The sequence below is a fragment of the Drosophila serrata genome, unplaced genomic scaffold (genome assembly GCF_035046125.1).
Source record: "Drosophila serrata isolate PLE 108 unplaced genomic scaffold, ASM3504612v1 contig_276, whole genome shotgun sequence".
NCBI classification, from domain to species: domain Eukaryota; kingdom Metazoa; phylum Arthropoda; class Insecta; order Diptera; family Drosophilidae; genus Drosophila; species Drosophila serrata.
This window is the reverse complement of record NW_028257174.1, coordinates 11,033,745-11,054,896: the sequence shown is the minus strand read 5'-3', so window position 1 is coordinate 11,054,896 and position 21,152 is coordinate 11,033,745. Positions and strand designations below refer to the sequence as shown.

At 52.1% G+C, this 21,152-nt stretch overlaps 4 protein-coding genes, 1 long non-coding RNA gene and 2 pseudogenes across 12 annotated transcripts; 2 read left to right on the top strand and 5 right to left on the bottom strand.

The window, feature by feature from the left end:
• The first annotated feature begins 309 nt into the window (after positions 1 to 309).
• LOC147643373 (uncharacterized) lies at positions 310 to 2,557 on the top strand. Of its 2 annotated transcripts, XR_015272477.1 has the most exons (4): positions 310 to 1,054; positions 1,117 to 1,166; positions 1,253 to 1,346; positions 1,408 to 2,557. It is a non-coding gene; the product is annotated as an uncharacterized LOC147643373 (long non-coding RNA). The 2 variants fall into 2 exon arrangements; XR_015272476.1 differs by lacking the exons at positions 310 to 1,054; positions 1,117 to 1,166 and having other exon boundaries at positions 1,200 to 1,346.
• A 336-nt stretch (positions 2,558 to 2,893) lies between these two features.
• On the bottom strand, positions 2,894 to 6,403 carry LOC110181670 (Inhibitor of growth family, member 3). 5 transcript variants are annotated; one of them, XM_086836471.1, is made up of 5 exons: positions 5,639 to 6,403; positions 5,432 to 5,506; positions 5,338 to 5,370; positions 5,126 to 5,236; positions 2,894 to 5,067 (listed from the first exon to the last, which is right to left on the bottom strand). In XM_086836471.1, exons 4-5 carry the CDS (start codon positions 5,223 to 5,225, stop codon positions 3,098 to 3,100), a joined length of 2,070 nt encoding a protein of 689 aa, XP_086692597.1. In that variant the 5' UTR covers positions 5,226 to 5,236; positions 5,338 to 5,370; positions 5,432 to 5,506; positions 5,639 to 6,403; the 3' UTR covers positions 2,894 to 3,097. The 5 variants fall into 5 exon arrangements, with proteins under 5 accessions (XP_086692597.1, XP_086692598.1, XP_086692599.1 ...); XM_086836472.1 differs by having other exon boundaries at positions 5,126 to 5,239; positions 5,639 to 6,390; XM_086836473.1 differs by lacking the exon at positions 5,639 to 6,403 and having other exon boundaries at positions 5,432 to 5,528.
• A 543-nt stretch (positions 6,404 to 6,946) lies between these two features.
• LOC147643372 (inhibitor of growth protein 3-like) lies at positions 6,947 to 8,143 on the bottom strand (annotated as a pseudogene). The gene is made up of 2 exons (XR_015272221.1): positions 8,074 to 8,143; positions 6,947 to 8,012 (listed from the first exon to the last, which is right to left on the bottom strand). The product of XR_015272221.1 is annotated as an inhibitor of growth protein 3-like (transcript).
• LOC147643371 (uncharacterized) lies at positions 8,142 to 11,375 on the bottom strand (annotated as a pseudogene). The gene is made up of 8 exons (XR_015272220.1): positions 11,327 to 11,375; positions 10,800 to 10,829; positions 10,149 to 10,738; positions 9,883 to 10,101; positions 9,229 to 9,325; positions 8,575 to 9,149; positions 8,374 to 8,449; positions 8,142 to 8,313 (listed from the first exon to the last, which is right to left on the bottom strand). The product of XR_015272220.1 is annotated as an uncharacterized LOC147643371 (transcript).
• On the bottom strand, positions 11,261 to 15,180 carry LOC110181689 (C-mannosyltransferase dpy-19 homolog). The gene is made up of 7 exons (XM_020949530.2): positions 14,932 to 15,180; positions 14,595 to 14,856; positions 14,216 to 14,537; positions 12,696 to 14,150; positions 12,446 to 12,633; positions 12,190 to 12,315; positions 11,261 to 12,126 (listed from the first exon to the last, which is right to left on the bottom strand). The coding sequence occupies exons 1-7, from the start codon at positions 14,975 to 14,977 to the stop codon at positions 11,922 to 11,924; spliced, it is 2,604 nt and encodes an 867-aa protein (XP_020805189.2). The 5' UTR covers positions 14,978 to 15,180; the 3' UTR covers positions 11,261 to 11,921.
• A 4-nt stretch (positions 15,181 to 15,184) lies between these two features.
• On the top strand, positions 15,185 to 18,917 carry fu (STKc_STK36 domain-containing protein fused). Its single transcript, XM_020949598.2, has 4 exons — positions 15,185 to 15,620; positions 15,678 to 17,041; positions 17,109 to 17,683; positions 17,749 to 18,917. The coding sequence occupies exons 1-4, from the start codon at positions 15,510 to 15,512 to the stop codon at positions 18,108 to 18,110; spliced, it is 2,412 nt and encodes an 803-aa protein (XP_020805257.2). The 5' UTR covers positions 15,185 to 15,509; the 3' UTR covers positions 18,111 to 18,917.
• LOC110182033 (hatching enzyme 1.2) lies at positions 18,143 to 20,686 on the bottom strand. The gene is made up of 4 exons (XM_020949963.2): positions 19,693 to 20,686; positions 19,460 to 19,633; positions 18,970 to 19,406; positions 18,143 to 18,325 (listed from the first exon to the last, which is right to left on the bottom strand). Exons 1-4 carry the CDS (start codon positions 19,919 to 19,921, stop codon positions 18,143 to 18,145), a joined length of 1,023 nt encoding a protein of 340 aa, XP_020805622.2. The 5' UTR covers positions 19,922 to 20,686.
• Positions 20,687 to 21,152: the final 466 nt, after the last annotated feature.

Below are 21,152 nucleotides of genomic sequence, written 5' to 3'. Positions count from 1 at the left end.
TGGAAAACGCAATACTTCGAAGGTTTAAAGCACTAAACTATCGATAACTTTATAAGTGCGATCAGTTTAGGTAAATGTAAAAAAATCGTAAAACTAACAGTCTGGCAGCTCTAAACTATCGATATTTTTCAGATCGTGATAGATTCTTTTACGATAAATACTGAAAATTCGGCGTTTTGAAGGTAAAACTTTGCGGGTACACTGCCGCTAATTCAGTGAAAATCATCTTGGAAAAATAGTTCGTAAATTCATGCTGCCTGCTTTCTTGGACCTAGCAGCAACACCTGACATGCTTTACCTGAAGATTTTCGAGCCTCCAGGAGTTGCGGGACCGATTCACAGAGATGCGCGAGCTCGATCTTGCAGTGTATCCAAGCATCTCAATCTGCCCGTGGCCGTGAGTTTTGGCGTTACTGTACCACGGCCACATACAACCTGCAGCAGCGTCGCGGAGGAGTCTCCGCTTCCAGTGCTATTGTCATAGCAGCCAGCTAAGCGCTAGTGGCCACCCAACAGATGCAGCAAGGACGCAGAACGTCCACTCTGAAGCACAGCTAAGAGGCCATCCATGAAACGGCCGGTACAACGGCCGAATTCTGGTTGCAGGCGGGCCAGAGTGGCCTACAGCAACCCGACGGAGTGGCGGCCGGGAAAGCTTTAGGCACTAGTGGTGCAGCAGGAGCCACTAGCAGTTCGCTCCACCCTCACCACTGCCAGACGCTCTACACCAGCCACAGGCAAGGACACCGCAGCCACAACAGCAGTCACAGCGGGCACAGTAATCAAAACCAGGAGAAGGTGGTTCACAAATCCCAACCCCAAGACCGGGCAACGTGGATTTGCCAGGTAATAAGTGAATTAAGCTAAAAAGTTGAACAGTCACATAACGGGGTTTACCATATATTACTTTAAATTTTTCCTGATCATATTAACAACTCTATTTGAAATGAAATATTTAATTGTTCTCAAATTCCAGCAGTGCTGGGAAACGCAACAAATTCAAGAGTTTGGCAGCACTGAACTATCGATAACTTTATAAGTGCGACCAGTTAAGGTAAATGTAAAAATCTAAACGTTTTAACAGTCTGGCAGCTCTAAACTATCGATATTTTTCAGATCGTGATAAATTTCTTGACGATAAATACTGAAAATTTGGCATTTCGTAGGTAAAACTTTGCAGGCACACTGCCGCTAAATCATCCTGCAAATATAGTTCGTAAATTCTTGCTGCCTTATTTCTTGGACCTAGCAGCAACACCGAACATGCTCTACCTGGAGATGTTCGAGCCCCCAGGAGTTGCACGACCGCTTCACAAAGATGCACGGACTCGATCTTGCAGTGCAAAGTGAGTCTACCCAAACAGCATCAGGTTGTGGCGTCTAATCCCTCATCCACTCTATGTACAGACAACACGGACTCGCTGGACAAGAAGGCGCACCTCTTCTTCAAGCAGTGCATGCGCGACGAGCTGCAGACAAGTCCATGTACTCGGAGTTCCACAGCCTGCGCGAAGAGTACTTGAAGGTGGCTTCCTGGAGCTGGACCACCGCAGGAACTAGCGGCGCTAACTTGACCGACATCCTAACTTGAACAGCATCGCGGGCTCTTGCACTGGTACAGGCTCGGCAGCATGTCGGCTGCCCAAATCAGTGCCAGCCAACGACACCGGAAGCAGGAAACCGATGCGAGACCATCGGCACAGTGCCTGCTCAGGAAAAGCGCACCAATCTCAACCACTCACTCCCCGTTCAAGTATCAGGCTTCGCAACCGCACCAGGATCAACAAGTGCGTCCTCCGCTAGCGTCTCACCCGCGCCAGTCCAAGCGTCCAATCATGTCGGCAGTAGAGCCACCACGCATCTCACCCTGCCGGTGGCCGTGGGCGTGAGTTTTGGCGTTACTGTGACATAGCCACATACAACCTGCAGCAGCGTGGCGGAGGAGTCTGCGCTTCCAGTGCAATTGCCACAGCAGCCAGCCAAGCGTTAGTGGCCACCAACCAGATGCAGCAGGGACGCAAAACATCCACTCTGAAGGCCATCCATGAAACGGCCGGTAGAACGGCCGAAATCTGGTTGCAGGCGGGCCAGAGTGGGCTACAGCAGACCGACGGAGTGGCGGCCGGAAAAGCTTTAGCCACCAGCGATGCAGCCGGAGCCACAAGCGGCTCGTACCACTCCCAGGCGCACCACATCAGCCGCGGACATGAACATGGACATGTACACCACGGCCGCAGCAGGCACAGTAATCACCGGTAGGAGAAGAAGCTAAACACGGCCCTGGTGGTGCCCACACCACACAGTGCACAAATCTGGACACCTCCACGTCTGGCGGGAACTCCGTCTCCTCGTCGACCTCCGCGATGAGCGTGGATTCTGTGGGTATGCTCTCCACGGCAGCAGCTGTGGCCTCGACGAATCTCTCGGCCGGTGCCCTGGCCCACGGCTCGCTCTCGATGACGATAGCGGGTTTGGCGGGCCACAATTCGCAGCCTCAAGAATGGGCAACGTGTATTTGCCAGGCAATAAGTGAATTAAACGATGGTTGAACAATAAATTCGTGTTTTTATTTAAAACTCCAATTAAAATAAAACTTCATTGTTGTCAAATTACAGCAGTGTTGGATAACGTCAAAAGTCTGGCAGTACTGAAAAATCGATAACTTTATCAGTGAACCGATAAATGGTTTGAGTCTGTGCTAACTGTTATACGCAGCTCTTGAGAAGGTTTGAAACTCGGGTTTTTTATAACAGTTTTCTGATTTTTTAGTCACCTTCTGCTGCTTTCTGTTCGCCTGTTACTCCAGGCCGAGAAACTAGCGATTTGCTTCCAAATTTTCGGCACGCGGCCGTTCGCAATGCGCGGAAACAGAGTAAATGAATCAGCACACATGTATATTTGACCAATCCAGTTTTATTTGGAAATGAGAAAACGTGCTTCCTTACTAACTATATATATTATTTGGATACATATATTATATATTATTATATAATTGGATACTCCGCATTAGAATCCCGTGCATCATCCCGTCTCGGCTCTAACGGCGCGACCAGACGCCACCGCCGCGGAAAAGGAAGGCCATCGGGCGAAGTCAGCCTCAGTTCTTTCGGTTGCCCCGGCGACGCATGGAGGCGGTGCACTTGGGGCAGTACCACTTGCCCTTTGGCGGCTGCGTAATGCCTACGCAGGGATAGTGGAACCACTCGTAGGGGCAGGCGTCGTTGTCGCAGGCCACCATGTCGCCGTAGGATACCTGGTTGCAGGTGCAGTAACGCGGCTCGTTGGGATCGTACGACCATTCGCCCTCGTTCGTCTGCTCCACGACCAGTCCGTTCTCGCCGATGGTCAGGCTGGAACCAGGAGTTAGCGCAGTGGTCGGGAGGTTCATGCTGGCCACTCCGGCGGGAACTCCTCCAGCCACGTTGGCGGGATTGCCCGCCAAACCAACGGTTCCTGCCGCCGTCATGGAGAGCGAGCCGTGGACCAGGCCACCGGCCGAGAGATTCGTCGTGGCCGCAGCCGCCGCCGTAGAGAGCATATCCACCGAATCCACGCTCATGGATGAGGTCGACGAGGCAATGGAGTTGCCGCCGGACGTGGAGGTGCCCAGCGTCTGTACAGCCAGAGACGTGGGCAGCGGCAGGGCCGTGTTAAGCTTCTTCTTCTGCTTCTTCTCCTGGTGGTGACTGCTGTGCCCGCTGTGGCTGCTGTTGTGGCCGTGGTGTCCATGCCCGTGGCCATGTCCATGTCCATGGCCGTGACTGGTGTGGTGCGTCTGGGAGTGGTGAGGGTGGTGCGAGCTGCTAGTGGATCCAGCGGCGCCGCTGGTGGCCAAAGTTGTTCCAGCCGCCACTGCCGCCGCCCCGCCGGGCTGCTGTAGGCCACTCTGGCCCGCCTGCGACCAGAATTCTGCCGTGGTACCTGCCGCTCCATGGATGGCTTCATAGCTTGCCTTCAGACTGGCCGTTCTGCGTCCCTGCTGCATCTGTTGAGTGGCCACTATCGCTTGGCTGGCTGCTGCGGCAATGGCACTGGAAGCGGAGGCTCCTCCGCCAAGCTGCTGTAGGTTGTAGGTGACCGTGGCATTGGCACCTGCAGCGGGGTGTCCGCCATGTCCATGGCCTGTGGCTGATGTTGCAATCGGTGCAGAGGAACCCACAGATTGGCCCTGTGTCTGGGCCGCTCCTCCAGAAGTGGTGAGCACGCTGTGAGCCAAATTAGTGGGCAGTTGGCGCACTACCGAGCCGGCAGCTCCTGTCAGGGTAGTGGTTGCCAGGCTCCCAGCTCCGCCAGTAACGCCAACACTCACGCCCACGGCCACGGGCAGAGTAAGATGCGTGGTGGCTATGCTGCCAACATGATTGGCCGCCTGGGCTTGCGCGTTTGTGACACTAGCCAGACCAGCGGCGGCCGCTGCAACTGCTGCCGCCGCTGTGGCGGACGCAGGGGTTGATCCTGGTGCGACCGCCGAGCCGGATGCGACAACGGGGAGTGAATGGTTGAGATTGGCGCGCTTCTCCTGAACAGGAACCGTGCAGATGGTCTCGCGTCGCTTTTCCAGCTTCCGATGTCGCTGGCTGGCACTAATTTGTGCAGCCGAGATGCTGCCGAGGGCTCCTGCGTTGGTCAGAGCCATCACTGTGGAGGCTGTGCCGGATACAGAGCCCGCAACGTGGCCTGCGGAGCTGTTGACCAGGCTGTTGGCCGAGTTGGCGCCGTAGTAGCGGTTCTCCTTCTGGTTCATGCTCAGCAGCAGGGCAGTGGCTGCCGTCGAGTTGCCGTCCAGCTCCAGGGAGCGACGCTCGAGGATCTCGGTGATGCCGTTGTTGTCCGCCTCCAGTTCGCACTTGAACTTGAAAAGCTCGCTGTCCAGGCGACGCAAATAGCGCTCGACCAGCTCATGGATTTGTGTCGCGATGGCCACCTTCTCGTCGGCGTCCTCCATAACCCTTAAGTACTCACTGCGCAGGCTGTGGAACTCCGTGTCCATGGACTCGTGCTGTAGCTCGTCGCGCTTGCACTGCTTAAAGAAGAGGTGCGCCTTCTTGTCTAGTGAGTCCATATCGTCTGTGAATAGTGTATGAGGGATTAGGAGCTGCAAGGTGAAGTTGCTTGGGGGACTCACTTTGCACTGCAAGATCGAGCTCGCGCATTTCTGTGAAGCGGTCGCGTAGCTCCTGGGGCAGGTGCTCGATCATCTCCAGGTAGTCCTCCAGGTAAAGCATGTTCGGTGTTGCTGCTGGACCCAAGAAAAATAGAATCAGGAACAATTTAAGAACACTTCTTTTGCAAGATGATTTTCACAAAATTAGCGACAGTGTGCCTGCAAAGTTTTACCTTCGAAATGCCAAATTTTCAGTATTTATCGATCTTAAAATATCGATAGTTTAGAGCTGCCAGACCGTTAAAACGTTAAGATTTTTACATTTACCTTAACTGGTCGCACTTATAAAGTTATCGATAGTTCAGTGCTGCCAAACTCTTGAATTTGTTGCGTTTCCCAGCACTGCATGAATTTGAGAACAATTAAATACTTAATTTCAAGGGAGTTGTAAATATGATCAGGAAAATTTAAAGTAATATATGGTAAACCCCGTTATGTGACTGTTCCAACTTTTTAGCTTAATTCACTTATTACCTGGCAAATACACGTTGCCCGGTCTTGGGGTTGGGATTTGTGAACCGCCTTCTCCTGGTTAAGATTACTGTGCCCGCTGTGACTGCTGTTGTGGCTGCGGTGTCCTCGCCCGTTGCTGGTGTAGTGCGTCTGGTAGTGGTGAAGGTGGTGCGAGCTGCTAGTGGTTCCTGCTGCACCGCTGGTGGCTAAAGCTTTTCCGGCCGTCACTCCGTCGGGCTGCTGTAGGCCACTCTGGCCAGCGCGCAACCAGAATTCGGCCGTTGTACCAGCCGTTTCATGGATGGCCTCATAACTGGCCTTCAGAGTGGACGTTCTGCGTCCTTGCTGCATCTATTGGGTGGCCACATACGCTTGATTATATGTGGCTGTGGCACAGTAACGCCAACACTCACGCCCACGGGCAAGGTGAGATTCGTGGTGGCTCTGCTGCCGACATGATTGGCCGCCTGGGATTGCGCGGTTGTGACGCAGTTGATGATCCTATTGCGGTTGCCGAGCCTGATGCAACCACGGGGAGTGAGTGGTTGAGATTGGTGCGCTTTTCCTAGGCAGGCACTGTGCAGATGGTCTTACGCCGCTTTTCTGCTTTCGTTGTCGCTGGCTGGCACTGATTTGACAGCTCCAGGAAGCCACCTTGAAGTACTCTCCGCGCAGGCTGTGGAACACCGTGTCCGTGGACTCGTTCTGCAGCTCGTCGCGCTTGCACTGCTTGAAGAAGAGGTGCGCCTTCTTGTCTAGCGAGTACATGTTGTCTGTGGATAAAGTGGATGAGTGATTAGATGCTGCAGCCTGATTCTGTTTGGGGAGACTCACTTTGCACTGCTAGATCGAGCTCGCGCATCTTTGTGAAGCGGTCGTGCAACTCCTGGGGGCTCGAACATAACCAGGTGGAGCATGTTCGGTGTTGCTGCTAGGTCCAAGAAAAGCAGGCAGCATCAATTTACGAACTATTTTTGCAAGATGATTTTCACAAAATAAGCGGCAGTGTGCCTGCAAAGTTTTACCTTCAAAACGCCGAATTTTCAGTATTTATCGTAAAAGAATCTATCACGATCTGAAAAATATCGATAGTTTAGAGCTGCCAGACTGTTAAAGTTTTACGATTTTTACATTTACCTAAACTGGTCGCACTTATAAACTTATCGATAGTTCAGTGCTTGAAACCTTCGAAGTATTGCGTTTTCCATCACTACTGAAATTTGAGAACAATTAAATTAAGCGTTTCATTTAAAATAGAGTTGTAAATACGATCAGAAAAAATGTATGGTATAAACGATGTTATTTGTTTGTTCAACTTTATAGTTTAATTCACTTATTACCTGGCAATACACGTTGCCCGGTCTTGGGGTTGGGATTTGTGGCCCGCCAAACCAACCGCTTCTGTTACCGTCATCGAGAGCGATCCGTGGGCCAGGCCACCCCGCAGCTGCAGCCGTTTAGAGCATATCCACCGCATACATGCCCATTGAAGAAGTCGACGAGGCGGTGGAGTTACCAACGGACGTGGAGGTTCGTGTTTGAAGTCGGCATGTGGGCAGCACCAGCGCCGTGTTTAGCTTCTCCTGGTAGTGATTGCAGTCCCGCTGTGGCTGCTGTTGTAGCTGCGGTGTCCTTGCCCGTGGCCATGTCCGTGGCTGTTGTAGTGCGTCTGGCAGTGGTGAAGGTGGAGCGAGCTGCTAGTGGCTCCTGCTGCACCACTAGTGCCTAAAGCTTTCCCTGCCGCCACTCCGTCGGGTTGCTGTAGGCCACTCTGGCCCGCCTGCAACCAGAATTCGGCCGTTGTACCGGCCGTTTCATGGATGGCCTCATAGCTGGGCTTCAGAGTGGACGTTCTCCTTCCCTGGTAAATCTGTCACTCGCCAACCGCCAACACTCACATCTACGACGACGGGCGGGTTGAGATGCGTGGTGGCTCTGCTGCCGACATGATTGGACGCTAGCGGCGGACGCAGTTGATGATCGTGGTGCAGTTGCCGAGCATGATGCAACAACAGGGAGTGAGTCGTTGAGATTGGTGCGCTTTTGCTGAGCAGGCACTGTGCAGATGGTCTCGCGTCGCTTTCCAGCTTCCGGTGTCACTGGCTGGCACTGATTTGGGCAGCCAATATACCGAGCCTGTACCGGCGGCAGAGCCCGCAACGTGGCCTGCGAAGCTGTTGGCCAAAGTGTCGGTCAAGTTAGCCCCGCTACTAGTTCTCCTTGTTCATAATCAGCAGCAGAGCAGTGGCTGCGGTGGTTCAGCTCCGGGAAGCCATCTTGAAGTACTCACCGCGCAGGCTGTGGAACACCGTGTCCGTGGACTCGTTCTGCAGCTCGTCGCGCTTGCACTGCTTGAAGAAGAGGTGCGCCTTCTTGTCTAGCGAGTACATGTTGTCTGTGGATAAAGTGGATGAGGGATTAGACGCTGCAGCCTGATGTTGTTTGGGGAGACTCACTTTGCACTGCAAGATCGAGCTCGCGCATCTCTGTGAAGCGGTCCCGCAACTCCTGTGGGCTCGAACATCTTCAGGTGGAGCATGTTCGGTGTTGCTGCTAGGTCCAAGAAAGCAGGCAGCATCAATTTACGAACTATTTTTGCTAGATGATTTTCACTTAATTAGCGGCAGTGTGCCTGCAAAGTTTTACCTTCAAAACGCCGAATTTTCAGTATTTATCGTAAAGGAATCTATCACGATCTGAAAAATATCGATAGTTTAGAGCTGCCAGACTGTTAGTTTTACGATTTTTACATTTACCTAAACTGGTCGCACTTACAAAGTTATCGATAGTTCAGTGCTTGAAACCTTCGAAGTATTGCGTTTTCCAGCACTGCTGAAATTTGAGAACAATTAAATCAAGCGTTTCATATAGAAGAGTTGTAAATACAATCAGAAAAAATGTATGGTATAAACGATGTTATTTGTTTGTTCAACTTTATAGTTTAATTCACTTATTACCTGGCAATACACGTTGCCCGGTCTTGGGATTTGTGGCCCGCCAAACCAACCGCTTCTGTTACCGTCATCGAGAGCGAGCCGTGGGCCAGGCCACCGGCTGAGAGTCGTCGAGGGTGTGGTAGCATGCCCATCGAATCCACGCTCTTCGCTGAGGTCGACGAGGAGACGGAGTTGCCGCCGGACGTGGAGGTGCCCAGTTTTGTGCACAGCCAGACATGTGGGCACAACCAGGGCCGTGTTTAACTTCAAGTATTGATTGCAGTCCCGCTGTGGCTGCGGTGTCCTTGCCCGTGGCCATGTCCGTGGCTGTTGTAGTGCGTCTGGCAGTGGTGAGGGTGGTGCGAGCTGCTAGTGGCTCCTGCTGCACCACTAGTGGCCAAAACTTTTCCGGCCGCCACTCCGCCGGGCTGCTGCAACCGAAATTCGGCCGTGGTACCAGCCGCTTCATGGATGGCCTCATAGCTGGCCGTTATGCGTCCCTGCTGCATCAGTTGTGTGGTCACACTCCGTGTCCATTGACTCGTTTTGCAGCTTGTCGCGCTTGCATTGCTTGAAGAAGAGGTGCGCCTTCTTGTCTAGCGAGTACATGTTGTCTGTGGATAGAGTGGATGAGTGATTAGATGCTGCAGCCTGATTCTGTTTGGGGAGACTCACTTTGCACTGCAAGATCGAGCTCGCGCATCTCTGTGAAGCGGTCCCGCAACTCCTGGGGGCTCGAACATCTCCAGGTGGAGCATGTTCGGTGTTGCTGCTAGGTCCAAGAAAGCAGGCAGCATCAATTTACGAACTATTTTTGCAAGATGATTTTCACTTAATTAGCGGCAGTGTGCCTGCAAAGTTTTACCTTCAAAACGCCGAATTTTCAGTATTTATCGTAAAAGAATCTATCACGATCTGAAAAATATCGATAGTTTAGAGCTGCCAGACTGTTAAAGTTTTACGATTTTTTACATTTACCTAAACTGGTCGCACTTATAAACTTATCGATAGTTCAGTGCTTGAAACCTTCGAAGTATTGCGTTTTCCATCACTACTGAAATTTGAGAACAATTAAATTAAGCGTTTCATTTAAAATACAGTTGTAAATACGATCAGAAAAAATGTATGGTGTAAAAGATGTTATTTGTTTGTTCAACTTTATAGTTTAATTCATTTATTACCTGGCAATACACGTTGCCCGGTCTTGGGGTTGGGATTTGTGGCCCGCCAAACAAACCGCTTCTGTTACCGCCATCGAGAGCGAGCCGTGGGCCAGGCCACCGGCTGAGAGATTCGTCGAGGGCACAGCTGATGTCGTGGAGAGCATACCCATCGAATCCACGCTCATCGCTGAGGTCGACGAGGAGACGGAGTTGCCGCCAGACGTGGAGGTGCCCAGTCAGACGTGTGGGCACAACCAGGGCCGTGTTTAGCTTCTTCTGGCGGTGATTACTGTGCCTGCTGCGGCTGCGGTGTCCATGTCCATGTTCATGTCCGCGGCTGGTGTGGTGCGAGCTGCTTTTGGCTCCGACTGCACCGCTGGCTCGCCTGTAACCAGCATTCGTCCGTTGTAACAGCAGTTTCATGGATGACCTCATAGCTGGGCTTCAGAGTGGACGTTCTCCTTCCCTGGTAAATCTGTCACTCGCCAACCGCCAATACTCACATCTACGGCGACGGGCGAGTTGAGATGCGTGGTGGCTCTGCTGCCGACATGATTGGCTGCCTGGGCTTGCGCGGTTGGGACGCTAGCGGCGGACGCAGTTGATGATCGTGGTGCAGTTGCCGAGCCTGATGCAACAACAGGGAGTGAGTCGTTGAGATTGGTGCGCTTTTGCTGAGCAGGCACTGTGCAGATGGTCTCGCGTCGCTTTCCAGCTTCCGGTGTCACTGGCTGGCACTGATTTGGGCAGCCAATATACCGAGCCTGTACCGGCGGCAGAGCCCGCAACGTGGACCGCGAAGCTGTTGGCCAAGGTGTCGGTCAAGTTAGCCCCGCTATTAGATCTCCTTGTTCATAATCAGCAGCAGAGCAGTGGCTGCGGTGGTTCAGCTCCGGGAAGCCATCTTGAAGTACTCACGGCGCAGGCTGTGGAACACCGTGTCCGTGAACTCGTTCTGCAGCTCGTCGCGCTTGCACTGCTTGAGAAGAGGTGCGCCTTCTTGTCCAGCGAATTCATGTTATCTGTGGATAGAGTGGATGAGGGATTAGACGCTGCAACCTGATGTTGTTTGGGGAGACTCACTTTGCACTGCAAGATCGAGATCGCGCATCTCTGTGCTCAATCATCTCCAGGTAGAGCATGTTTGATTTGTTGATGCTGGGCCTAAAATAAAAGCGGCAGCGATTTAATGATACTGATTGCAAGATGATTTTCACTAAATTAACGGCAGTGTGCCTGCAAAGTCTTACCTTAAAAATGCCGAAAATTTAGTATTTACCTTAATAGAAGTTGGTCCATTTGAAATTCTGACGATGCGTAAGAGGTATCGATAGTTCGGGTCTGCCAGACTCTTGAATATTTAAGATTTTTACATTGACATTAGCTGGTCACTCTTATGCAGCTCACGATGTATGAAGTTATCGATAGTTTAGTTCTACCAGACTTTTAAAGTTATGGGGTTTTCCAGCACTTATTTAATTGGGTGTTACTTTTAAATGCAAAATCGATAAAATTTAAGTTTATATAGGGTAAATCTCACCTCATTTTTTTGATTGTTCAACTTTATCATTTAATTCACTTATTGCCTGGCAAATACACTTTGCCCGTACTTGGGTCTAGGATTTGTGGATTCCATGGACACGCATCATCGTCCCACATATCCGGGAGCCGGACCACACGTCATATACTACAATTGATACATAAATGTAAAAAGCTTAGCTTAAACTTAACGAAAGTGCTTAGAGTTTGGAGTCGGTCCATACGGCTAGATTAACTTATTTGAATGCGAGGGCTGCGCGGGGAATGATCCAAACGAGGTCTGAACGCACCGAAGCGCAACAGAAACAAGTCAAGCTGCTAAATGCATCCAGTTATTAGCCAGATAGCCAGCGGAAGCGGCCGCCCCCAGCTATGGTTGCCTGCCTGCCGCCTGCGGCTATCTTTTGGTGTCGACATCTCCCTTTCTCCAACGCTCCGATTGCGCTGCGCTCTGGAACGGGTACAACGGCGGGGCTAGGAGAGGGAGGCGAAAATGAGGGGCCAAGCAGGAGCGGGAAGGGGCCCCACAGCAATACTAAACGTAATCATAATACACAGACATCGTAAAACGCTAATTCCTAGTCACACAGCTACGAACAACACAACACAGTCAATTTCCCTCATCCCAGCATCCCCTCCCGGCTACCTCGAAGACGACGATGATGACTATATAGCCATCTCGGGCATTTTGTTATGCTTGAGGTTGATCTGCACGCTCTGCGAGAACATCTTGATGATGCCATAGTTCTCATTAGCGTACACCTTCAAGAAACTGGGCACATTCTTATGCAGCAGCTCGTGGCAGAACTGTGGATACCGTCGATACGCCGGCTGCTTGTCATCCCAAATTGCCAGCAGGTCACAGTCGTCGCTGCAAAGCAAAGAGAGATATGATATTTCTTTCAAGTGGCTCGATTTCTGCGTCGTCACTCACCGCACTTCGTTGGTGCACTCGTCCAGCGATATGATCAAGTACTGGATCTTTAGTTGGGCGCACTGATTGTAGATGTCAGACGACTGCTGGCGACTGTACACCGAGTATACGTGCTCCGTGCGGTCCCTGCAAGAGCGCAAGATTGCAAATGGTTAGCGAAATGGAGGGAGACGGGGAGAGTGGCTGAGCCCATGAGTCATCTCCCTCTAATTGGTGGCTATGTAGATTGGGGTGGGGTCAGGACTCTACTACTCACGCCATCTGACGCATCTCCAGGTGCGCATGGTTAACAATGGGCCGCTTAGTGGTCAGGTGCACGGTGCCAATAATCTCAACGGGACCCGCAAAGACGGCATCTCGCTCTGTGTTCAGCTTGATCCACTCGAGCATGCTGTCCAGGTCGTCGGCATTGTACCGCGTCGGCAGATACTCCTCGCGAATATTCTGTGGAGCAGTAGCAGGAGGATAAGCATTTAATTTGAGGACATTGGCCAAGGGCAACTTACCACCATGCCCGGATCGAACATGCTTAGCAGGAAGACGGCCAGGGAGACCGACCAGAAGATGTTGCGTTGCCGGTGGTACCACACCTTGGAGCACACTGTGGGCGCGATGACGCAGCCCTGAGTAAAGCTGAGGAAGAAGAGCTTGCGAACGGCCAGTCCGATGACGGTAAAGACGAGCATTTGCAGGAAGCTGTACATACAGTGCAGGTTGAAGATCTGGGCACTAACCGTGGGCACCACTGAGCTGCGCCTAGAGCCAGTCCGCTTCTGACGACGCTGGCTACTAGAGCGCGTTGAGCCCGATGTGGATGTGTTGGCGGAGGTGGGCTCCCCTTCCTCTTCTTGTGGGGACTTGGACGGCAGAGTTTCAGAAGCATCTGTAGGGGACTCGGCATCGGCTTCAGCTTCCGGTTCAGCTTTTCGGTTGCGGTCGGGGTTCGCTTCTAAGCTGATTGGGTCCTCCTCCGGTTCCACTTCCTTAAGCTTTTCGTTACCGAGCAGCGGGACACCGGTACTACATTCGCCGGGTGCCTCTTTGGTTTCCTGGGCGCGCTCCTTCCGTTGCTTGTCGCTGTTGCGATGGATCTGCGCCCGCAGTCGTTGAATGTCCTGCATGAAGTCGTCGCGGGCAGGTGGCTGCTCCTGGCGCAGGCGGGCCTGGGCGCGTTTGTAGCGCTCGTAGTCGTAATCGCAGCTCTTCAGCAGGCGGAAGCACTGTTGCAACTGGAGCTCTGTTTGCCGGGTGGACATGTCACCCATGGATACGCGGTGCTCCTCCAGAAAGTCCTCAAGCACATAATTGCGGGCGCGTTGGCGCTGCTCCTCGCTGACGGAGCTGGCTGAGGCGCCGCTCTTTCGCCAGCGCCGGAAGAACATGGCCAACATGACAACGCCGTACATGCAGTACGGTTTCACGATCAGCGTCTTTACCAGCTGCCACAGCTCCGACCAGGCGATGCGCGCGTACAGCGGGTTGCAGGCGGAGAGGTTAGCCACAAATCCAACCTTTACCTGGAGCGCCCAGTGGGCCCAGAGGTCGCAGTAGTGCGTGTGCAGCTCCAGCAGCTTGCCCTGCATGCTGCTCGCAAAGAGCAGCGCCAGCAGAATGAACTTCAGGGAAAAGTAGTCGCCCTGCAGCGGATCTTGCGTGTGTCCAAGCCGCCGGCTGCGCACCTGGCGCACCTGACGCACTACCGTGATGAGGAAGACGGACAGCGAGACGCTCAGCTGCCAGGTGCAAAGCAGCTGACTGTTGCCGTGCGACATCACAAAGGCCAGCGCGTGGCCGACCAGGTGCGACAGGGAGTAGTCCAAAGCGAAGGCGTTGGCCACGCCCGTGGGCAAGGCACTAACATTCCAGGACGTCATCACGATCAGGATTTGTGTGGTGAAGATGAAGGTGGAGAACTGCCAGGAGAGTAGGGCGCAGGCGGTGAACAGTGACATAGCGAATATCTGTGAAGGCGGCGGCAGAAGCATTAGTACACTGCAGTCCAATGTGGAAAAGCGGGTGGTCTCACCATAAACAGACGCGAAGTGTGCCGCTGTCGATGAATGATGCGTCCGATGCAGATGCAGAGATAAAACATCTGCAAGAAGATAAAGGGAAAGGCGAAGTTCTCCCTCGCCAGCGGTCTCTCGTATATCTTCGCAACGAAGCTGTGAAACATCACATACGAGATCACGCCATATATGCCACCGAAAACGTTTTCGCTGAGCAGTGTCCCGTAGAGATACAGCACCAGCAGGGTCACCCCGCCCATGAGCCACACGAACTCGAGGTAGAACTGCATCGGCTGGACCAGCGGATTAAAGCCGGCGCGGACCACATGATAAAAGTACCTGTGGAGGGAACAATACCATTAGCCTGCTCCTGCTCCCCCTCCTGGACACACTTACGCCGTGACCAGCTCTGGCAGCACGTAAAAGCGCTGGAGCACATTGACGCTGTGCGGATACTCGATGTCCGTGACGTTCTTCAGTTGCTCGTAGCCGTGCCAGAAGTCCGGACCGTCGGCCAGCCGCTTGTAGAAGGCATAGTACAACGCGTCCTCCCGTCGGAGCAACGCCTCGCGCTCCAACTGGTTCAGCTGTTGGATGTTGGTGCGCGTCTCGAAGATCACGCGCACATGCTGCACGTACAGGAAGAAGAAGCCGGAGCCTGTGGGGGCACCGATGATTAATCATGCTGCCCGGAAGGGAGGCAGAGCTGGCGCCCACCGGCCGGGGCACTTACCGATTAGCGCATGCGACAGGATCACATATAGATTGGGCTCGCGCATCGTGCAGCTGGTCGTCTCACTGGGTGACTGTGGGCAGCGTAGCAACCATTATTTATTTCACAAGTATTGTTTCGTTTCTTCTTTTCCACTCCTTTCGCAGCGGCGGCACAGAGGGCGCAAGAAAACAGAGACACCGATCAGCTGTGCGCTCGGACCCGAGCCCAGGCGGTGTGGCCAGAGGGCGTTAATGGCGAAATACCCTTATGTTTTGCATCTGGTCACACTCGCTTAACAACGTTCATGCGCTTCAAAAGTTTTAAATTGCCCAGTATTAATAGTATTTTATGTACCAAAAACAGAAGACCATGATCTAAAAAGTATCTTATGAAATTCAGCAAAACTGACCCCGTTTCTTGCCCATCTGGCAACTTTGACGTTTTGACTGCACAAATACGGTGTTAATTATGAATTCGCCTGCGCTAGAGTTCGTTAATTTCAACGCATAAACTTAGTAGGTGTCGCTTGCTTTTCACGCTTTTCACTAGTAGTCCGCTTTCGAAGGGAAAATCGCGTAAATACACATATAACCGACATGAACCGCTACGCGGTAAGCTCGCTGGTGGGCCAGGGCTCTTTCGGCTGCGTTTACAAGGCGCAGCGCAAGGAGGACAGCAAGGTGGTGGCCATCAAAGTGATCTCCAAGGTGAGTGGATGCCCAGATACAGATGCAACAAGTATGCAGGAACATGTCCTATTGCAGCGCGGACGGTCCACGCGGGAGCTGAAGAACCTGCGACGCGAGTGCGACATCCAGGCCCGGCTGAAGCATCCGCATGTGATCGAAATGATAGAGTCCTTTGAGTCAAAGACCGACCTCTTTGTGGTCACCGAATTCGCCCTGATGGACTTGCACAGGTATCTGTCATACAATGGCGCCATGGGGGAGGAGCCGGCACGCAGGGTAACCGGGCATCTGGTGTCGGCGCTCTACTACCTGCACTCCAACCGCATCCTGCATCGCGACCTTAAACCACAGAACGTGCTGCTGGACAAAAACATGCACGCCAAGCTCTGTGACTTCGGGCTGGCGCGGAACATGACCATGGGCACCCATGTCCTTACCTCGATCAAGGGGACTCCGCTGTACATGGCCCCGGAGCTGCTGGCGGAGCAGCCGTACGACCATCACGCGGACATGTGGTCCTTGGGCTGTATTGCCTACGAGAGCATGGCCGGACAGCCGCCGTTCTGCGCCAGCTCCATCCTGCACCTGGTCAAGATGATCAAGCACGAGGACGTCAAGTGGCCGAGCACGCTGACCAGCGAGTGTCGCTCCTTTCTGCAGGGCCTGCTGGAGAAGGACCCTGGCATGCGCATCTCGTGGACTCAACTACTGTGCCACCCGTTCGTCGAGGGCCGTATCTTTATTGCAGAGACGCAGGCAGAGGCGGCCAAGGAGTCGCCCTTCACCAATCCAGAGGTGCCTCTTGACAAGCCCTCATCGAATCAGGATGCTGGCGATCTGGACGAGGCACTGGCCGCTCTGAACTTTGGCGAGGCGCCGCCGGAAACCCTAAGTACGTCGCGAGATAGCATCAATGCCATTGCGCCCAGCGATGTGGAGCATTTGGAGACGGATGTGGAAGACAATATGCATCGTGTAATCGTTCCCTTTGCGGATGTCTCGCTCAGAGATTTATCCGTGGTGCGGGGGACGCCACCAGTGGTGGTCCACCAGCCGCTGCTCAATTCACACACCTGCTACGTCAGCGGCAACTCGAACATGATCCTGAATCACATGAACGACAACTTTGACTTTCATGCCTCCCTGCGCGGCTCGGCGGCGCAACCGAAGATCGTTCCAGCTGTGCGACAGTCACGCAGCAAGGATCTGGAGAAGCGCAAGCTCAGCCAGAACCTGGACAACTTCTCGTTGCGCCTCGGGCACAACAACGCTGCAGAGGCTTCCACTCAGGAGAAACCCGCGCAGGAGAAGCTGTCACAGGAGAAGCTAACACAGGAAAAGAGTCAGGCACAGCCACAGCAACAGTCCCAAGCACTTCCCCAGCAACAGCCACTGAAACATTCGATGCATTCCACCAACGAGGAGAAGCTAAGCAGCGAGTAAGTGGTCTTTATGCAATAGAATATCATGGGTTTACCTAACCCTTCTTCCTTTTATCCGTAAAAGCAATACACCGCCTTGCCTGCTGCCAGGCTGGGACAGTTGCGACGAGTCCCAGAGTCCGCCCATTGAGAACGATGAATGGCTGGCGTTCTTGAACCGCTCCATTCAGGAGCTTTTGGATGGAGAGCTTGACTCGCTTAAGCAGCACAATCTAGTGAGCATTATCGTGGCCCCGCTGCGCAACTCCAAAGCCATTCCCAGGGTGCTCAAGAGCGTGGCGCAACTGCTGTCACTGCCCTTTGTGCTCGTGGATCCAGTGCTGCTCGTGGACCTCGAGCTGATCCGCAACGTGTACGTAGACGTCAAGCTGGTACCCAATCTTATGTACGCCTGCAAGCTGCTGCTGTCGCACAGACAGCTTTCGGACTCTGCTGCCTCCGCACCGCTGACGGCGGGCTCGCTCAACCGGACGCTGCGCAGCATTCCGGAGCTGACAATCGAGGAGCTGGAGACTGCATGCAGCCTGTATGAGCTGGTTTGCCACCTGGTGCACCAGCAGCAGCAGTTCCTCAGTCAGTTCTGCGATGCCGTGGCCATCCTCTCAGCGAACGATCTCTTCCTGAACTTCCTCACACACGGTATGATGTGGTATGATGATGGTATTCAGTTCTAGTATCAACTCTCTCTCTCTCTCTCTCTGCAGACTTTCGGCATTCTGACTCAGACTCGGCGTCCGTTCGTCTCGCCGGTTGTATGCTAGCTCTGATGGGCTGTGTGCTGCGCGAACTGCCAGAAAACGCCGAGCTGGTGGAGCGGATTGTCTTCCATCCGCGACTGCATTTCGCCGAACTCCTGCAGAGCCGCCATCACTTGTTGCGCCAGCGCTCCTGCCAACTCCTGCGACTGCTTGCGCGCTTTAGCCTGCGCGGGGTGCAGCGCATCTGGAACGTTGAGCTACGGTTTGCACTGCAACAGCTCGCCGACAACCACTCCTATCCGGCCCTTCGCGGAGAGGCGGCCCACACCCTCGACGAGATCAGTCACTTTACATTTTTCGTTACCTAGCCGGCACTGTCGTTTATTGGCGTCAGGCGTTCCTATCCGAACAGATCCTGAATGTTGCCCTGGAAGTAGTCGATCAGCTCGTCTATATAGTTCCCGAAGCGGTCAAAATTGAGCAGGTAGCCGCTCTCGTTGCAGTCCTGTTCATACATCTCGTTCAGCTTGGACACATCTTTGTCGGAGAGACCGCGTCGCTGGCCCAGCGAGGCGTACGGATCCTAAGGCGGCGGAGAAGAATCAGTATAATCATTTAATACTCGCTAAAGGAATCCCCTTGCATATATTATATACAGGTTAGTCATAAGTCCTATGTGAAGTTATTGGGAGTGTTTTAATCTCGTTGCTTCCGTTAAGATAGATAGCTTAATACGCACATTAATCTAGTCTTTAAGAACTGTAACTGAATAAGGAAATACTCAGCTTGGCCTCGGGTGGATGGCTTTATCAAACTTGTATCGCTCAAAACTGACAAGCCGCCTATCCTAGTTTAAGTGTTCAAAGATATTACTGACGCATCATACTGTTCCTCGCCAGAATATAAAGGTTACGGACATCGCTGTTGAAACACACATGCTCCTGCCCTTAGAATAGATAGCTTTATCGCCCTTCCGTATGTATATAGACATTGAAATACTATTGTTAAAGATAATTATTTGACGAACAAGAGGAATATCGGTTTTTGTATTCCATATATGATAATGTTATTATATGCTTGTTAATATGAATGTTTGTGAGTACGTGAAGGATGTCCACATAAACTGGTATCAAGTATCTAATTGAATTAAATGTTCCAACGACTATGTCACACAATTAACAATGTTCTCCATTAAAATAGATTTACAATGAGAACCGGAGGACTCACCAGTGGCTCAATGGTGGCCTTTCCATTCTTGCTGAACGCCCGGGAGCTGTAGTGCATGACACTCTGGTAGTCATACTCCACACCAAAGTTCGTGATATGCGTCCGGGCGTACTTGTTGAAGTTGTGCGCGTGTCCGTCGAGAATGTTCTCCCAGTTGATCTTCACGTACTCGTCGCGCTCCGTGGCGCTCTGCTGGTGATAGAAACCCAGCGCGTGCAGCAGCTCGTGCACCACTACGCCATGGGTGACGCACTTGGGCGTGTTCAGGTTCAGCACCTGGCCACCCTGCCGCCTCCCGACGCTGGACCAGCAGCCCGAGTAGTTGCCCTTGATCAGCAGCCAGTGCTTGTCACCCTGCTCATACGGCCGGAAGCGAATGCAGGTGCGATCGTGGTACTCCTTGAAGGCCTTCAGGATCACCATGGTCTGGTTGACGGCTACGAGGCAGGATGTGGTTCAAGAGACAGTCTTATGTGGCTGATCTACTCACTAAAGTCCTGTGGATCTATGTAAAAGGGTACGGCTGCCTCTGGCCAGGTGAGCCGCTCGTTGAGCAGACCGTTCCTTAGCAGCTCGCGGTGCAGCATGATGTCGCCCTCGAAGAGGCCGCAGTGCTCCCAGATGTTCGTCTCGCTATCCTCCGTCCAGAAGTTGAAGGCGGGACCTGCAACGGGCAGCGGGATTACCATTTGCCCTTCGGAGACTCCACCCGGTCGCACCTACTGTTGTGCCTGCGCAGCATCTGCATGTTGGCGCCCCATCTGGGACTGGGTGGCACCCGTGGCATTGCTTTTCTTACGTCCGGCGTCGGTTTTCCTCTAACCATAGCTGTTGGAGTTTCCGTTTCCGCTTTTGTTTTAGTTCCTGTTCCCGTTCCCAGAGTGGCGCCCATGGCCATGGGCACCATCAGTGCCAGAAACAGACCGGGAACGATGAGTGCGCTCCTCAGCATTGTTGGGGTAAAAGAAACGCCGGCTGGGCCGCGTCGCTGCTTTTATATGGCCCTGCGTACGGGCGGGGCAATGACAGTTCCCCATTCCCATGCCCATTACCATTCCCATTTCAATTGAAAGTACGAGTGAGTACTGAGTGCTGAGCGATCGGAGCGAACTGAACGCCCACGCCGACGGATTTATGCATAACATAACGGATTTATTGGCTCTCTCTTTCGGTGCGCATTCGAATTCCCCCGCCATGGCTCCACAGCTTTTACGGGCTTTGGTTTCAAATTTAACTGGGATACTGGGTTATCAGTGGCAACGGTGTGCGCATATGAAAATGGCACAGTCACCCGGCCGGCCACTGGGCAGTCTCCTTCGTCCACGTGACCAAGTGGGTCACGTCCAAAACAACCAGAACAAAATATTGTTTGCCTGGAATGAGGTTCGAACCCCATTTTGATAATATATCCAAATTGTATTTACAATTTCTATTGCATTTTAAATACATATGTGTTCAATACTATGATATTGAAATTATTATTTAGACTGGCAGTGAGCATTCTAGTATTTATACAGCTGGTAACCATCACTGAACGAGTTGATTTAGACATATGTAGCTAGCCTCAAAGAACATGTATCTTAAAGGCTATAAGAGGTAGAGCTTTTGTATTTCAAAACTACTCCTATACCTCCCTTAAAGTTAATTAAGTAATTGGTATTGAACCTAAATTTTTTTTTAAATTATATAATAATAAAAATAAAGATGGCTTTTGGAAACCAAACCTTGTATGTCCTTGTAATTGAATCACTGTTAGAAAATCTATCATAACTAAGCCAAAGGTCGATTCGGCTGTCGATGCTGATCAAGAATATATATGATTTATAGGGTCGGAAATGACTCCTTCACTGTGTGGCAAGCTTCTAACTAACATCCTAATACCCTGCAAGGGTATAATAAATAAATCCTTGGGAGCGCGTTTTTCTCATTCCTAACTAAAATTGGTTGATAAAAATAGTAGTTATTGGACAAAATTAATGCTGTGTGCTTAGCCATTGCAACATTAATGTCTTGTCAGCAACAATGTATGTCTTTCAACTTGTCCCCAGCAACATATGCCTAGCAACATATGCCTAGCAACATATTTCCTTTGCATTTTTGATGCATTTTCCATTTGTTTATTAATTTAATACAGATTGCTTAAAGTTAATGGCTCAAGCATTGCTCACTTTATGTGTTGTGCG

Excerpts from the sequence above, each read along its gene's own strand:
- LOC110181670 (XM_086836471.1), bottom strand. The coding sequence starts at position 5,225 with ATGCTTTACCTGGAGGACTACCTGGAGATGATCGAGCACCTGCCCCAG. Across the intron at positions 5,068-5,125 it reads GCTCGATCTTGCAGTGCAAA|ACGATATGGACTCACTAGAC; the intron begins GTGAGTCCCCCA and ends CACTATTCACAG.
- LOC110181689 (XM_020949530.2), bottom strand. The coding sequence starts at position 14,977 with ATGCGCGAGCCCAATCTATATGTGATCCTGTCGCATGCGCTAATCG. Across the intron at positions 14,857-14,931 it reads CCTGTCGCATGCGCTAATCG|GCTCCGGCTTCTTCTTCCTG; the intron begins GTAAGTGCCCCG and ends GTGCCCCCACAG. Across the intron at positions 14,538-14,594 it reads CTGCCAGAGCTGGTCACGGC|GTACTTTTATCATGTGGTCC; the intron begins GTAAGTGTGTCC and ends TTCCCTCCACAG.
- fu (XM_020949598.2), top strand. The coding sequence starts at position 15,510 with ATGAACCGCTACGCGGTAAGCTCGCTGGTGGGCCAGGGCTCTTTCGGC. Across the intron at positions 17,042-17,108 it reads GAGGAGAAGCTAAGCAGCGA|CAATACACCGCCTTGCCTGC; the intron begins GTAAGTGGTCTT and ends TATCCGTAAAAG. Across the intron at positions 17,684-17,748 it reads CCTGAACTTCCTCACACACG|ACTTTCGGCATTCTGACTCA; the intron begins GTATGATGTGGT and ends CTCTCTCTGCAG.
- LOC110182033 (XM_020949963.2), bottom strand. The coding sequence starts at position 19,921 with ATGCTGAGGAGCGCACTCATCGTTCCCGGTCTGTTTCTGGCACTGATG. Across the intron at positions 19,634-19,692 it reads GATGCTGCGCAGGCACAACA|GTCCCGCCTTCAACTTCTGG; the intron begins GTAGGTGCGACC and ends TGCCCGTTGCAG. Across the intron at positions 19,407-19,459 it reads CATAGATCCACAGGACTTTA|CCGTCAACCAGACCATGGTG; the intron begins GTGAGTAGATCA and ends CCTGCCTCGTAG.